The sequence below is a fragment of the Varanus komodoensis genome, unplaced genomic scaffold (genome assembly GCF_004798865.1).
Source record: "Varanus komodoensis strain SLA01 unplaced genomic scaffold, ASM479886v1 scaffold169, whole genome shotgun sequence".
NCBI classification, from domain to species: domain Eukaryota; kingdom Metazoa; phylum Chordata; class Lepidosauria; order Squamata; family Varanidae; genus Varanus; species Varanus komodoensis.
Genome location: NW_025335502.1, coordinates 14,708 through 30,392, shown reverse-complemented (window position 1 = coordinate 30,392; position 15,685 = coordinate 14,708). Strand labels below are relative to the sequence as shown.

The 15,685-nt window shown below is 43.9% G+C and overlaps 1 gene segment (V, D, J or C); it reads right to left on the bottom strand.

Annotated features, from left to right (window-relative positions):
• LOC123021500 overlaps positions 1–15,685 on the bottom strand; it is a 28,760-nt gene continuing 13,075 nt past the window's right edge. The window contains 4 exon segments of the C gene segment in view: positions 1–342; positions 1,861–1,968; positions 4,059–4,142; positions 6,389–6,676. Coding sequence covers positions 1,862–1,968; positions 4,059–4,142; positions 6,389–6,611 — 414 coding nt within the window.

The window sequence follows — 15,685 nt, the reverse complement described above, 5'->3', positions numbered from 1 at the left end:
TTCAGATTCATATATCTTTAATATTCAGTACACAATACATTTTGGTAGATTATAGATTATTAGAAGGCAGCATAATATAATAAAACAATGCAGGAAACGGACTTGCCAGCTTCCCACACTCTCTGTGCAACAAAGCAGAAATTTAAAAGGTGAAGCTTTTCCTTGCCATTATATAAGCTGGCAACCATTGCTTAGAAAGAATACAGGGAAATTACAGGAAGGATCCTTTCCAGCCAAATGCAGGTGTCCTTCTCCAGGTTTGCTGTCAGGTAACGAGGAGGCAAGCCGGGTGTCTGTTTTGGGGTTTTCCTCCATGCCATCCCAGAGATGCACCTTTCATTTCTAAACGACAATAAGAATGAAAAGTCTTGGTTACGCACGTAGGAGAAACATGAGTCATTTGTACAAAAAAGTAGGAACAGCTGCAGAAAGTTAGTAGCATCCAGAGACATGATCAAAAGCAGTGCTTTTTTTGTCATAGAACGCACCGGAACAGAGTTCCGGCACCTTTTTTCAACAGATTTTCCAAGTTTTAAAAGTAACTTTTGAAAATTTGATGTTTGGTCTATGTGGATTTGAATTGCACTATCGAGCATAGCAGGTCGGCAGCAAAATCATTAAAGTGGTGCATGCGGGCTGCTTGTGGGTTGAATCTGATGCATGCACACTTCGTGCGCGCTGCTCGGCTTGTGGCACTGCTCAGCTTGTGATTGGTCGTGTGGTCGCGCGCTGAGTGCTTACTGCGGGCGGTGACCATTATGTTTCATTACACAACTGACATTTGTGGGTGTGTGTACAGTGATTGACTATGTGTGAAAGGAAAATAATTTCATGAGTTCCGGCACCTTTTTTCTTTCAAAAAAACCACTGATCAAAAGTAATGCCTTTTGGAACTGGTCTAAACAGCCTTTCAGAGATCTTTGATAGCTGGGATAGAGACTGCAGAATCACGGTTTGGATGTGTGTGAGTGATCCTTTTGAAGCCATATGCCACCCAAAGTGTGGCTTAAAGCAAAAATGGAAGAGGCCATCTCCTCTCTCTGTCTCTGCCACCCATTTTCCATCCTCCTTTCTCCTCACCCAATCTGCTGCTTCCAAGTGGGGGGACAGCTCACTTTTGCCAACCGTATACAGAGGGCTATTGAAATGAGGTGGAGGGATCACAGGTTGGCCATCTTCACAGTCTGTGCTGTAACAGTGGTTGTTCCACACAGGAGATATCACCATTTCCAAAACCCCTGGAAAGTATCACGTTGAGGGAAAGCTGTAGTGTTTGTGGAATTCCTCAAACTGGTAGAACATCTCATGGGGCCTGAAGGCATTTCGTTGTACAACGAGCTCTTGCACAAGATGAATCACCACTTCTGGGTGGAACGTCACATTAGTTCTGCTTAAAACTGACCCACTGAGGGGTTTACATTAAACCAATTTTGGAGCCAACTCCCTGAAAACTACCTTCAAAGAAGAAATATGCCTGTACATTGGAGGGACTCGCTGCTTCTGCAGTGCAGAGCGTTTAATAGTTCACTTCATTTGTTCTAAATTCCTTTGCGCCCCAATGGTAGGAAAGCAGTTCATGAACATTAAAAAATGCATAGGATCTTAGGCAATTTATAAATGGGACTTTTCACCAAAAGCTGAGCTCAGAGTGCTTCACAGAACAAAAGAAACACAATCCTGGTAACATTCAGTCTATTACCATTCATTCAAACCATACTGACAGTTCTGAATTAAGAGGCCAGCCCAGATCTTAACCTGTACGTAATGTACCTTTATTTTTAATTCAGTTTCTGCTAAGGTTTGTCAGCACAAACCTGCCCTCATTTCCAACTGTCTCGCAGGCACAAAATCCACGCTTACCTTATTTCATCCGCAGGCGGTAGGTCAGTAGCACGTTAAAGGCAACTGCCTTTAAGAAAATAATCCTCAGTCCCAACACGGTGATGGAGAGCGTATTCAGGGTTTCATCTGATTTAAAAGAGAGAGTGGGAAACATCGTAAGATAACTTGCAAGAGTTGTTTTTGCTTGCTTATGGATCTTGCAACAGCCTTGAGCTGCCACTGGTTTACTGCTGGTTACAAGGAGTGAGATCTGCGGAACAAGGGGAGGGCGAAATCCAATTGCCCCCCCCCAGAAGGTAGTGTTGGCTCCAGGGTTTTTTTTGGGGGGGGGGTTAAGGAAGACTCCCTCAACGACCCCCTCCTTCTGTGAGTCCACCTTCTTGGCGCCACCGTCGCAGCCTGCCTTTGCTCCTTCTCCTTCTGCGATTTGCTCCTCTGTTGTCTGGAATGGAGCAAGCGAGAAGCAGGGGGGCAGGCAGGTTGCCACGGTGAGGAAGAGGGGCAGAAGCAAGGGGTCCTGTTGTGCCCGCACTGATGACCTTGCAGGAGCCCGGCCGTGCTTCCCCTCGATGCCAGCCCTGCTTGAAGGCATGGGAGCGCCTACGGCGTTCCAGTCAGGCTTCTGCCAGTTGGCCAAGCGCTTTTGCTGAGCAGCATTGGGGCAGGCCCCCGAGATCTGCCGGGCTGGCTGGAGAGGCTGCCGGCGTCCCCATGAGGAGTGGAGCCCCACAGGAGCAGGCGCCTCTGCAGCACGGAGCTGCCCGCCTTACCCTGGTGCACACGGGCCTCGCTGCCTGCATTTGGCCTTCTGACTCCTGATCTCCAAAAAGCTTTGGAAGTTGGGAAGGGGCAGAGGGTGAGTAAGACGGTGCCTGCAAAAAGGCCACTTTTAGAAGACCGACGACCCTTACTTCAGTACTGTGCACAGGGCAGGATCCTGCACTAGACCTGAAGGCAGCGGGGGGGGGGGGGCACAGGGTTGGTCAGATGGCCCCTGGCTCCCTTCTCTATCGCCCTGCTGCTGCCACCTCCCAGCTTCTGCTGCCCGAGGCAACGGCCACGCTCGGCCTTATGGTAGGACCGGCCCCGGTGGAGAAGTCAGGAAGAGGCCCGGATAAGAGTGTCAGCCTGTTGCTCGACCACCCATCACCTCCGCCTCCTTTCGGTCTTTCCCTGCCCTCCTCCTCTCAGCACACCAGAGCCTGTACGGCTGGCAAGTGAGGAAGGATGTGTCCACACTTTCATCTGCGTGGAACAGTAGAGGAGGCGCACATTTGATCAGGAAAGACCACTGGCTTGTTGGGTCTCTCTAATTCTTGCAGGTTGCCCCACTTTTCTTCTTTTTTCACTTGAGCCCTGAGAGCCACTGCCCAGCACCCAGTGCCCTTTGCTTTTATTTTTTTTTAATGCAAAACTTAGAGTTCAACACTGGTTTTGAATATCGGAACTGAACCAAACTCATAGTCCTTCTGGACAAAATTCCTGATTATTTGCTTCCCCTCCAAGCCTTCTTCATTTCGAGGAAATAATTGGCAGCTCAGGAGGTGGAGTTCGCTGCGAGTTACACACAGGAGTGCGAAAGCTGTGGCAACTTAGTGTAACTCAGCCAAAGATCCATCAGTAAATCCAGGTTTACCTTCCGTTCACACAGCTAATACATAGCCTTAGTATGGAAACCTGGCCTACAAGTCCAAGCAGGCTCCCTTAGCCCTGGTCTGCACGTCACAACAACCCATCTCTTGTTAAACGATGGCTTGCTCCGAATGATGCAGGGGTGAGCAAGCATGTGGGCTCCTGTGGACCAAACGATCCCTTGGATTCTTGTCTGAGATTTCTGAACCCAGAATCGTAGGTTGCAGCAGGAAGAACAACCAAGAAGGGTTGCAGGCTGAGTTGTGTGCATCCCCGGGTTGTTTAGCACAGTTTCAGTGGTCAGAAGCCCCCACGGTTCCTCACTCCTGTCCATTCATGGGTATCCAGGATTATCTTTTTATTCAGGTAGCTGTGATGTGCAAACCAGGTTTAAATTAACCTTCTGCTGCTGGCTTTGACGCTTAGGAGTCCAGCTTTAGTCAAAGTCTGTCAACAAAACCAACATCTTTTATTGAAAGAAAACAAACAACTCAGACTGGAACCTACTTGCGGAAGTGATGGTGTTTAAAGCAATATTATGATTTCCCCCCTTAGACATGTTGCTTTATCCCTTTTGAACATACCTGTCTCAAAAGTCTGAACTGTTGTTGCTGGAGCAGATGTGGCAGCTGTTGTACCCAATTTGTCTGCTTTTTTCATGCAGTTGTCTGGATTTGTAAGAAGAAATTGTTATGCCACAGAAATTCTTTCATTTTCTATAGTGCTTGCTTCCTTCCCCTCTCCCTTTCCCATTACACTTCCCATTACAACTTTTATGTTAATTCCAGGACTCTGCACACAGAGGAGAAATCAACGGTCAACTCAGTGCATAATCTACTTTATCCTTTTACAGCAAAATCTAACCTTGAGTAAATGGATTGTGTTGATTTTCACATACACATAAAAATCCTGAGCATGTTCCAATCCGAGCATTCAAGTTTCTGGCCCTCCAAAACTTTGCAGATTACTGCATTAGCTTTTAAATGGCAATTGTAAACTGCTCTGGGGAAAATGTCAGCGGAAGGACAATATCGAAATAAGTTTAATCAAAACAATAACAACCACTGACTAATGTAATGATGCAAGTTAAGAGCTTGCATCTGGACTCCACTTGATCTAGAAAATGCCTGATTTTGTGCCTAAGAAATTTCAGTACTCTACGTGCCTTCGGCGCTTGGAATATTTAGTGTCCCTCGGACCCAGACAGACTGGAGCGCTGCTCCTGTTTTAATTCAGGAAAGAACCCTTTCAACATTGGGGCTGATGGTCTACAGGATTTTCCAGATGGCCACATCCTTTCCTGGCCCCATGACCTTTGTCCCAACAGCTGATCATTTTGTGGCTTCCAAAATTTTGCCCAATCTCTCTCCTCCATTCTGAAATGTTGAAATAGTTTAGCCCGTTCCCCTTTTGCCTTTGGCCTACCAACAGATGCCTCTTAGGTCAAAAGAGATTTGATATGCTGTAGGGCATTTTTTTGGTGACAGATTTTATTTTCTTGGGCTCCAAGATCACCGCAGACGGTGATTGCAGTCAAGAAATTAAAAGATGCTTGCTCCTAGGGAGGAAAGCTATGGCAAATCTAGACAGCGTACTAAAAAGCAGAGACATCACCCTGCCGACAAAACTGTGTGTAGTCAAGGCTATGGTTTTCCCAGTTGCAATGTATGGCTGTGAAAGCTGGACCATAAGGAAGGCTGAGCGCAAAAAGATTGAGGCCTTTGAATTGTGGTGCTGGAGGAGACTCCTGTGAGACCCTTGGACTGCAAGGCGATCAAACCGGTCAGTCCTAGAGGAGATCAACCCTGACTGCTCTTTGGAAGGCCAGATTCTGAAGATGAAACTCAAATACTTTGGCCACCTAATGAGAAGGAAGGACTCCTTGGAGAAGAGCCTGATGCTGGGAACAATTGAGGGCAAAAGAAGAAGGGGACGGCAGAGGATGAGGTGGCTGGATGGAGTCACTGGGGGGGTGGGGGTGGGCTTGGGTGGACTCCGAGGGATGGTGGAGGACAGGAGGGCCTGGAGGAATGTTCTCCATGGGGTCACAGTGGGTCGGGCACGACTTTGCGACTAAACAAAACAAAAAAAGGCCATTTTTGCATCCTCTGCTCAGGGCAGACACTTCTTCGTGAGCCTTTGACTTCCATGCATGGTTCTAGAACATGTTCCAGGATGCACACTGCTCTGGCCAAAACTGTTGAGCTGAGCCACTGACCTGGAGATACTCCTGCCCATTCCTGTGTTTACATAGTGCTGGGGACAATTTGCCACCTGACTGTGCTTGACACCCCATCAGCTAGACAACATTACACCATCAGGTAGACAACACTCCCTGCAGTTTCTAAGCTTCTCACTGAGGAATGCTCTGCTAAGCGTCTGTTGATTTCCCCCAGAAGTCACGTTTTGAAAACAGCTGGTTTCTCCCAACATTCTATCATTAAAAGGGAAATGTGAAGGCTAGTCAGGTGTCCAATTTCCCAGTGGGTGATCCTTCATCTAGAAAAGTCCTCTACCGGATGGGCAGTTGAGACCAGGTCTGGTTTAAAATGTAAGAAGCATGGGATGGGGGACTGGGGACTTTGAGTATGCCCATGAAAAGGTAGCAGCTAGACTGTGGGAAGAACACAGTTCAAATGTGAGATATACCATATTATCTCTAAATTTGCATGTATACATATCCATTAGCATTTGCAAATAAAATGCATATTGGGGTTCTGTTTTGCCTTCTGTTTTGCAGATGCTGTTTAAGGGGCCTGTCTAGAATCATGGTCTTCAATATAGGCTTCGGCAAGGGGCGGCATAGAAATGTTCTAATAATAATAATATTTGGAGTGGGGGGTGTTAATGTATCCAGGGGGAAGGATGGAGCTTGGTTGTATCTAGTGTGCAGAAATGATCCCCATCTGCTCACCTTGTCTTTCATAGTTATAGACTCGACCAGCAGCCCTAGCAGAACAGGTGAAGTCTTTATCCTTGCTGTCCCACAGGACTGTCCCATAGCTGGGTATATCTTTTCCATTTTCTTTCACAATAACAAGGGAGCTGTTGACAGCTTTCCAGTTTTCTCCCCTGGTTTTCACTTCGATACCACCAGGAAAATGGTCAGTGAAGAGGCAAGCAGTTAAGTTTTTCATGAGTTTGTCCTTATCTTCTTTGACGGGCTTTAGTTCGTAGATGGAAGGTGCAGCTTCTGGAAGATCTACAATAGGAAGGAAAAAGTCAGCTGTGACTTGTGCCCAACATTTACAGTCTCAACCAACATTACAGAATACCTGAAGGGTCACCTCCTGCCCTTTATGCCCCCATGCCCCTTAAGATCGGCAGGGAAGGCCTTGATGCAGGAACCCTCTTTCCAGGAAGTACAGAGGGGTCTACCCAGAGGAGGGTCTTCTCCGTAGTGGCACCCAGACTATGAAACTCGCTCCCCAGAGAGGTCTGCCTGGCGCCAACGTTATACTCCTTCCAGCGCCAGGTAAAGACCTTTCTATTTAATAATCTATTCTATTTTAGAATAGATTTTAATCTATTTAATAATCTATTCTATTTTAATAATCATGGATTTTAGATGTTTTAAGATGTTTTCTTTTTTTTTCCTTCCCCACAGTCACCTTTTCTATTCTTTTCCCCCCTTTTCATTTCTCTTAGTTTATGACATCCTGTTTTATATTGTTTCAATAACTGTGGTTTTATTATTGTGTTATTGTAATTTTACATTATGTAAGCCGTCCTGAGCACTTGTCAGAAGGACGGGATATAAATGATTGTAAAAAATAAATAAAAATATAACCATAATAGGCATGTAAAATACGATAAATAAGTGGGTTTTGGGTTGCAGTTTGGGCACTCGGTCTCTAAAAGGTCCGCCATCACTGGCCTAGATGCTTTGGCTTACAGCTCCCCTCAGCCCTAGCTACTGTAGCCAATGGTGAGGAATAATGGGAGCAGTAGGTCAAAGCACCTGAAAGGCATTCCTTGCCTTCCCCTGGTTTGTTTATTTCTTTATTATTTCTTTAAGGTTTTTGTATGCCACCCTATTACTAAAAAATGGGGTGGCTTACAAAGAGCAAACCAGAAAAAACCAGAACAACAATAGCACACCCGGTTTTAAGAAAACACACAGCATCTAAAATAGTAATAAAAAACAAGAAGAAAAGCAGTTAATTATTAAAATACTGGGTTGTTTTGCAGTCCACATCCGGAGATGCTTTTGCAACTACTCTGAGTCATGCTCAGTGCAACCAGTAGTTTCGTTCCAGCTCCAAAAAAAGATAATTTCTCAGAAGTGCCTGCAAAATTCACACCACGCTGCAGGCTGTTCTGCGCCACTGCTTCACTGTGATTAAAAAACTGACTATGGGAGAAGTAGGGTTTCTACCCACATTTCCTGCTCTTTGACCTGGCTTGGCGGGAAGGCAAAGGGCTGTCAAAAGCACATTCATGGAGAAAACGGCAACGATTTCAGTCCCATCAAGACTTCAACACAAGGCTCCATGTGCCATGCAGGGAAAGAGTCATCGTTTGGAAAGCTATCCAAACTGCCACGGGTTGCTGAATTTGTGTCTATCGTGCCGCTTGTCCTCATTCCATGCCACTTGAGGTAACATTTCTCACATGGTGGCTTGGATCTACATCCCTGATTAACATGGTCCGATTGACTTGAATGGGGCTGGTTTAAATGTGGTGAAGTCTGGATCTAGCCTGTTAGCCCCGTTTGTCCGGGACTGTATGGGAGGCAGAGAAAACATGGGCTTGCAAAGCTGTACCTAATTCATGGCAGAAGCGAGATCTGAACTTAAGGCCGCTATTTTGTTCTCTGCACACTGGAAATGTGTAAATAAAATTCCAGTCCTGGACAGACCATGCACACACAGAGAAAAATCCACATATCGCCAAATATGCACAGCACGGTATATAGGTAACTCTGAGAGTATATTCTGCGTGCAATGCAGCGGCCTCCTTGAGACATCCCTAACAAAATATACTCTGGGGCTAAACACTGAGCATTATAAAGGAGACGCCATTTCTTTTCCTGGACACATCTGAAGAACACCATGGGGGGTTTAATCAACAATTCAGGTTGCCTAAACGCAAAGGGTCCATCCAGTCTGATTCACACTTCAAACAGATCCTTCCAAATCAATGGGTCTTACAACAATCAAGACTCATTTAAGCACCATTAATTTAAATGGTTCTACTCTAAGCATGAGGAAATCTGTATCCAATGCTATTGTGCAGTGAATTTGTCCTTATCCTGAAAGCTGTTCTAATGTTTAACCATTTTAACAACAGTTAATGAACTATCCCAACCTCCAAACGATTTACCTAGCAGCAAGATTATTTTCTGCTTGGTTTATTAATAAATAAATAATATTTATTTGCCTTACTTGGTTTAATGCTCAGTTGTGTTCCACCTCCAAACAGGAATTTGTTAGCAATTTCCCCACACAGTGACTTAGACTATGACATAATCCCCAGTTTCATCCACTCCCTTGCAAGATGGAAGCCATCCCATTGATCAATACAAATGCAGATCCTCAGATCAAATCATTGTGACAATTTGTATTTTCTCGTACATCGTCATGATGTTGATTTTATGGGCCTTCTTGGCTGAAGCCATCTAAAGACAAGACCAAATGGGACCCAGGATCCAAACAGCAAGGTGAAATTGGGCCTAAGATTCACAAACTCAATTCCCCAAGATTGGCAAAGAGCAGCATTTTGGATTGTAGATATCAGGTCAGGGCCATATTTCATCCTACTTAGAGTTGATCTGTTGAGATCAGTGTGATGGAAGCTACTCATGACTAACTTGTATTCAATGGCCCTCCAGCTTGCTGTTGTTCTGCAGCTTAGTCATACTTCAAGAAGACCTTCAGTAATCAATGGCACTTCAGTGAGGCATGATTCGTCTCACTTGAAGCATGACTAAATAATCCTAGATCAGATCCAACTGGAACTGTGAGCAAAAAGGATAAAACTGAAGCTGTTACACTTCAGGCACATGACAAGAAGGCAAGACTCCCTGGAGAAGATGGCGGTGATGGAGAAAGTCCAAGGTGGAAGAAGGGGAAGGCCAACTAGGAGATGGATCAAGAGTTGGAAGAGGAGGACCGATGGGCCAACCACAGGGGAAGAACGCATTTCTTAGTCTATACGACATGGCAGGCCCAAGAGCGAGCGGCCTTGTGGAACAAATGTCAAAAAATCACAAAGGTACAATGGGGTAGATCCAGATTTTGCCCTACTAAGAGGAGACCCATTGAAATAAAGGGACTTGAGTTAATCATGAGTCCCCAAGTTCCTTAAACAACAACATGAGCAGAAATACTAACTTACCAGGGGTAACCACAAGTTGAGTCCCACCTCCAAATACAGATTTAACCCCATCAGTAACCCCACTGTGGAACGTGGCTCTACAAAATGGTGGTTCTGTGGGAATCTGCTTCTTTGCTGTGTCTTTAGGGGAGCAATCCAATGCACATTTGGACAGAAAAAGTCCTACAATACCCAGCATCCCCCAGCCAGGCACATTGGCTGGGGAATTCTGGGAATGGTAGGACTTCTTTATGTCTAAAATGCTTAGAATGTTGCTCTTAAACTATAAATCTGACGATAGCGATGATCTTGACTTTTGTAAGCCAGGCAAAGATTCTTTTTGCTGAAGACTGTGGTAAAAATACTTCAGTGAATCATAAACTGAAACTAGAAATTCCCACCTGTCTACCATCTTCACACACAAAGCTAAACCAGTAAGTTCTGGGATGAATCAAAACAAAATTCCCATAAAGGTGAAGACACTTCTATTGAGTGTAGTTTAAACATGGACCTCAAGTAAATGGATGTTAACCTACCAGGGAAAACCACAAGTTTAGTCCCACTTCCAAATACGGGTTTAGTCCATCCACCACCAGTTAACACTGTGAGATGCAGCTTTACAAATGATGGTCTTTGGGGATTTCCAATGCTTAACACTGCTAGGTCTAATAGACTTGTGTGACAATTACATTCAACACAGCCTGTATTTTAACAACAGCATTGTAAGGTAGGCCTGTAATTTTATCCTCAAAGGCCAGTAGAAGGAAGCCCCATGTTGAAAAACTCGTCACCCTAGATCACCCTAAGGTGACTTAGGTTACAATACGATCCATGTTTAGAAAGTTCCCAGCATGTCCCAGCCAGCCATGAATGCTGGGAATCCTAGTTTTGTTTTTTTCTGTTTCTCTGTCTAAACATGCAAAGGTTTACACCTCAATTTATTCCTTCTAAGATTGTGTGCAAATCAGTAGATATTTTCTTATGCCACCAGCTATTGGCATTTTTCTGATGACTCTTTTTTTGATTGTGTCATACTGAGTGCAGATAACATGATAGCCCAGACTCAAGGACTAGGTGCTGGTTGTTGCTGAAAAATGGATCATCGCATTGTCTGAACCCAGGTGAGATAGCAAACCATGGTGAATAAACCACAGTTCATAACCCAAGAACAAACCATGAACTCCTTGATGGTTCATGGTTAAAGTATACCTTGTAAATGCATCTTACCGTAAGTCTTAAAGAATATGCTCAGAGATTTGTCTGGAAGCAAATATGACCCTAAACTGTGGGTTCGAGCAGTGGACTGGCCAGCAGTGTAATGCTCTGAGAACATTTAACAATCAGAGGTAGACATGTATATATACATCGGACTGTCCATTCCAAAACATAGCTCTCTCGAGGCTTAGAAAAAGATAGTGGATGGATATAAATGGAATCTACCACTGGTTAAGAATGCTTTTGACAGTATTCTGGATCAATCGGCACTTAAGTCATGCTTAAGTTGTGGGTCATTGATTTCAATAGCTGTCCTCTAAGACTGACTCAGTCTGGAGCTAACCCTATCTTACAGACTGCATGATCTCCCACGATCATCATCAGCCACAGTTGTTTTAAATATGAGATCATGTACTTTGAGATCCACTTACCACGGAGAACCACCAATTTGGTTCTACTTCCAAAAAGGACTTTAATCCACGCCTTGTCAATATTGCACTGTAAGAAATGTCTTTGCAAAATAATTGACTTCTGAAGTTTCCAATGTATGATCATTTCTAGTTCATTGATCTACTATGGAAAATAGGATTGGACCAACTTCTATTTAAGGATAGGAGAACCATCATGACTCCAAATCCACTTCATTCCCATTCCTAAATGTGAGGAAAGGTTTGATGGGCGTTTTTTAAGGACCCACAAAAATGTTTACTACCGCTTCCTATTAAGGCACAAGAATTGTGTTTTTCCACAAAATAGGGACTCTTAAAATGTATGTTTCTCTAAGGAATTTGAAAAGAACTGAAAAAGTTCCCTTACAGCTCTATTTTTATTTTGATACCGAGCACCCTACCTTAAGCATCTGTTCTTAAGTAAAATGCCAGAGATTTTTATTTCCCCTTAAAAAATAAAATGTTTAGACTGCATTCTGGAACCTCTGCCACTGCTCTTCACTCCACGACTCCAGTTGGTTTCAAAAGCTTTACTCCAAGCACACCTAACTTTGGGTCCAACCCAAGACTAATGTTTATTTCCCTGGGGAGAAGTGCCCATTGGGATCTTGCACCAATGAGCTTGCCCATATCACCATCTTGGCACACTGAAAACACACATGTTCTACTAATTGCCCACACAAATGCCTTCCACACATCTTACTTGGCTCAATGCGCAGCTTGGTCCCTTTCCCAAAACTGACTTTGTAGCCACTGAGTTCACACAGTGTTTGCCATTGAGACAAAAACCACCGGGCAAGATACTTCCTTCACAGAAAAACCTACTCAGTCTCAGGATGGAAAGCTGCTCTCCAGTTGCTGCACTGATATTCTTAAACTTATGGAATGCCTTTGCCATATATCAAGATTGGAACCACTGGTTTCTTCCTTACTCTCAGGGCTCTCCCACACCCTGACTCTCCTTGGACTTCAATATCTGCCTTTCCCCTTATCTCTTCTTCATGCCCCATCTTTGCAGACCTTCCATTCTTACCACCCACCAACCATCAAACCATCACTTATGAAAATTTATCCCCCCCGAATTTTTCTTCCCCTAGATTATATGAACTCATCAGTTCACTAGCTGATTACTAAATTACTAAATTTAATACACTGACTCAAAGCATAATAATTTGGGAGACTGATGTCAACAGTTGAAGAAATAATCAAACATGTTCCAAAATTAAGTGCAAGTACATGCAACGGACCCTCTCTTCTCTTTCTAAACTCTGAGGGCTGGGCCAGACTTTGATCAGACCCATAGAATCTGAAGCCTAGGACTAAGTTAAGCACGATTGATGTCAATGGGCACACTCCAAGTGCAAAAACATCCAGCCCAGAAGCTCTCATGTTTCTGTGTTGCTTGCTCTGTCCACAGGATGCCTCTCCATTCATTCTGAGGACAGGCCTAATTTAACTCACTATTTTGTGCTCTTCAAATAACTTGTGAGCAGTTTATCGGAAAGAACACCATCTCCACATCAAACGATGCTTTGATTGAGGTTAGACTGATTTGGCTGCGAGCAGGGGTGTTTTCTACAAGCACACAGAACAAATAAACAATTATGCTTTCAGGCCCTTGGGCATTCTTTTAGGATTCACCTATGCAGACACAGAATCCCATCTATCTCTTAAGTATCCATCTAACATGTGCTATTTTGAAGGCAGTAGAATCATGTTACAGATGCCCCAAACCAATAGGAAATGGTGCTATTATGGATTAAAACAAGGAAAAACCACTCCCAAGGTCATTAAAATACATAAATGTTACCCTACCAGGGAAAACTTCAACTTTGGTCCCTTTGCCAAAGACTGGAGTCCATCCATCTCTGTTAGCACTGTGAAAGACATCTCTACAAAATGGCGGCTCTGTGAGAAATGTCACCCAACATGCTTCCCACAGTAGCGATTATGTGAGTGGAAATACAAGCTTATAGTATTATAGACTTGATGAAATGGAAGCAGGGCTTTGCAATGTATCATATTTAAACCTTCAAGATGCTTTAAGAGGAGAAGAAAGACAACTCTGTTCTTTCTTTCTTCTCTGTCAGCTTCATATACACACACACACGCACAAGCATGAAATGTTAAAAAGGGCTTGGTTTTGTTGGAAAAAAACTAACGATCGATCAAATACAGGATTTGGATCACAGCTGAGGGCCAGCAAAGACATTTTGACACAGTCCATTAAGAAGGCATCTGATGCCATGATGCACAATAGAATTGGATGCAGATAATCACCTCACCAAGGAAAGGAGGAACATGTCTACACATTTCTAACTCCCTCATTCTTTGCAGCACTACTGTGTTACGCTGTGCTTGGGTTCAGACAACATAATGACTAACAATCATGGGTTGAATGTGTGTTGTTGTTGGACCATGGGTTGTTGTTTGAATACGGGTTATTGTATTGTCTGAACCCAACCAAGATCATGGTTAATCTAGCAACAAACAATGTGTTCTCTTTATGGGTTGTTAAGTGCAGCTGGATTCAGAAAATACGGCAGCCCACAATCCGGCTGAAGAACCATCCAGACCTTACCAAACCTTAAGTGTGGGTTCTCATGTCAACCCAGTCAATGCCTTTCCTGCCTGCTGTATTTTAAGCAAACTATTAGAGTTTACATTTTCTTAGGATTAAATGAGGGGTTTCAGAGTGCTTATTTCAGAATGGAACTGGTTCTCTTTATCCAGTGAGCAAATGCCATATTACCATCCATAATATGTATATTTGATTTTTTAAAGAACCACAGCATACATTTGCTCACACTAGTATGAAATTAACTGATTCTATTTCTTGATTCTATTTCTTGTTAAATAGCAGTAATTCTGACATGTTCTGCAATGTTTACTACTTTGGCTGTAGGGAGAAATAAATCTGTCAGTCTTCGTTTCTCACAATCACTCATACCTCCTGCCTTACATTTGTTTCAAACCTCTCGCCGCATCAGTTTGAGAGTTTTTGGGAGTTTTTTAAGTTTCCATGGACACTTCTAGGTGATCTGTATTCATTTCTTTTAAAGCACATGGTTTTGCCCAGTAATTATGTCTATTTTAAACAGCTTTGCAAGCAATATCCCATAATACAGAGCATTTGGGGGGTTTTATGAATATGCATATTTTTTCTTCGATTTATATCCTGCCTTTTTCCTACAAAGGGCTCAAGGCAGCTTACGTCATTCTCTTCCTCCATCTTATCCCTAAAACAACAACCCTGTGAGGTAGGCTGGGCTGACAGTCTGTGACTGGCCCAAAGTCACCCAGCTGGCTCCATGGCTGAGCGGGGACTTGAACCCGGATCGTCTGAGTCCCAGTCCTGTGCTCTTAACCACCACTCCACACTGGACCTCATGCATTTTACATGCATTTAAATGCTAAGATATGTATTTGGGCACTTTTTTGATTGAAGAAGTCCAGCACAAAATTCACATCCTGAAGGGGAACCCTGTTTTGCTTCGTAGAGATTCCACCATCCATCCCCAGATAATGTTCTGCTAAGACCTACAACATATTTAGTGAGTTATCTAGAAAGTCATGCAAGCATAAGCTGAAGCTAGAGGCTCCCGCCCAATAGGAAACTATGTTTTTAACTAAGTTATGGAATCCATCAACACATCACAAGCCTTCTACCAAAATCTTCTTAAGCTCAGGCACATATGAAAAAGTCCACTTACTGGGGAGAATCACCAGTTTGGTTCCACTTCCAAATACGATTTTTCCCCATCCGCTCCCCAGGTCACACTGTGAGAAACATCTTTACAAAACGGTGACCATCTAGTGGTTCCAAAAGGTTGGACTGCCTTACCTACTGATTTCAGGGGGAAATATATCCAATCTAGCTTCTATTTAGGGATAGGAGAACAAGCCTGACTCCATTTCTACCTCAAATTCTTCTTCCACCACATTCCCTCCCTGGATATGAGCTGTTATTCTTGAACAGGAAAAGTGGATATTTCGTGGGCATTTTTAAAAGGGGCTTACCCGAGTGATGCATAGCCAGAAGCGTGGCTTCTCGATCGAGAGAGGTATTAGTACCACTCTATACGACTCTGGTGTGCTCACAACTGGAGTGTTGTGTTCAATTCCAGGCCTCTCTTTACAAGAGGGATATAGCAAGGTTGGAATCAGTGCAGCAAAGGGCCACTAGGATGGTGGCCGGTTTGCAGGGGATGGGGTATGAGGAGAGACTG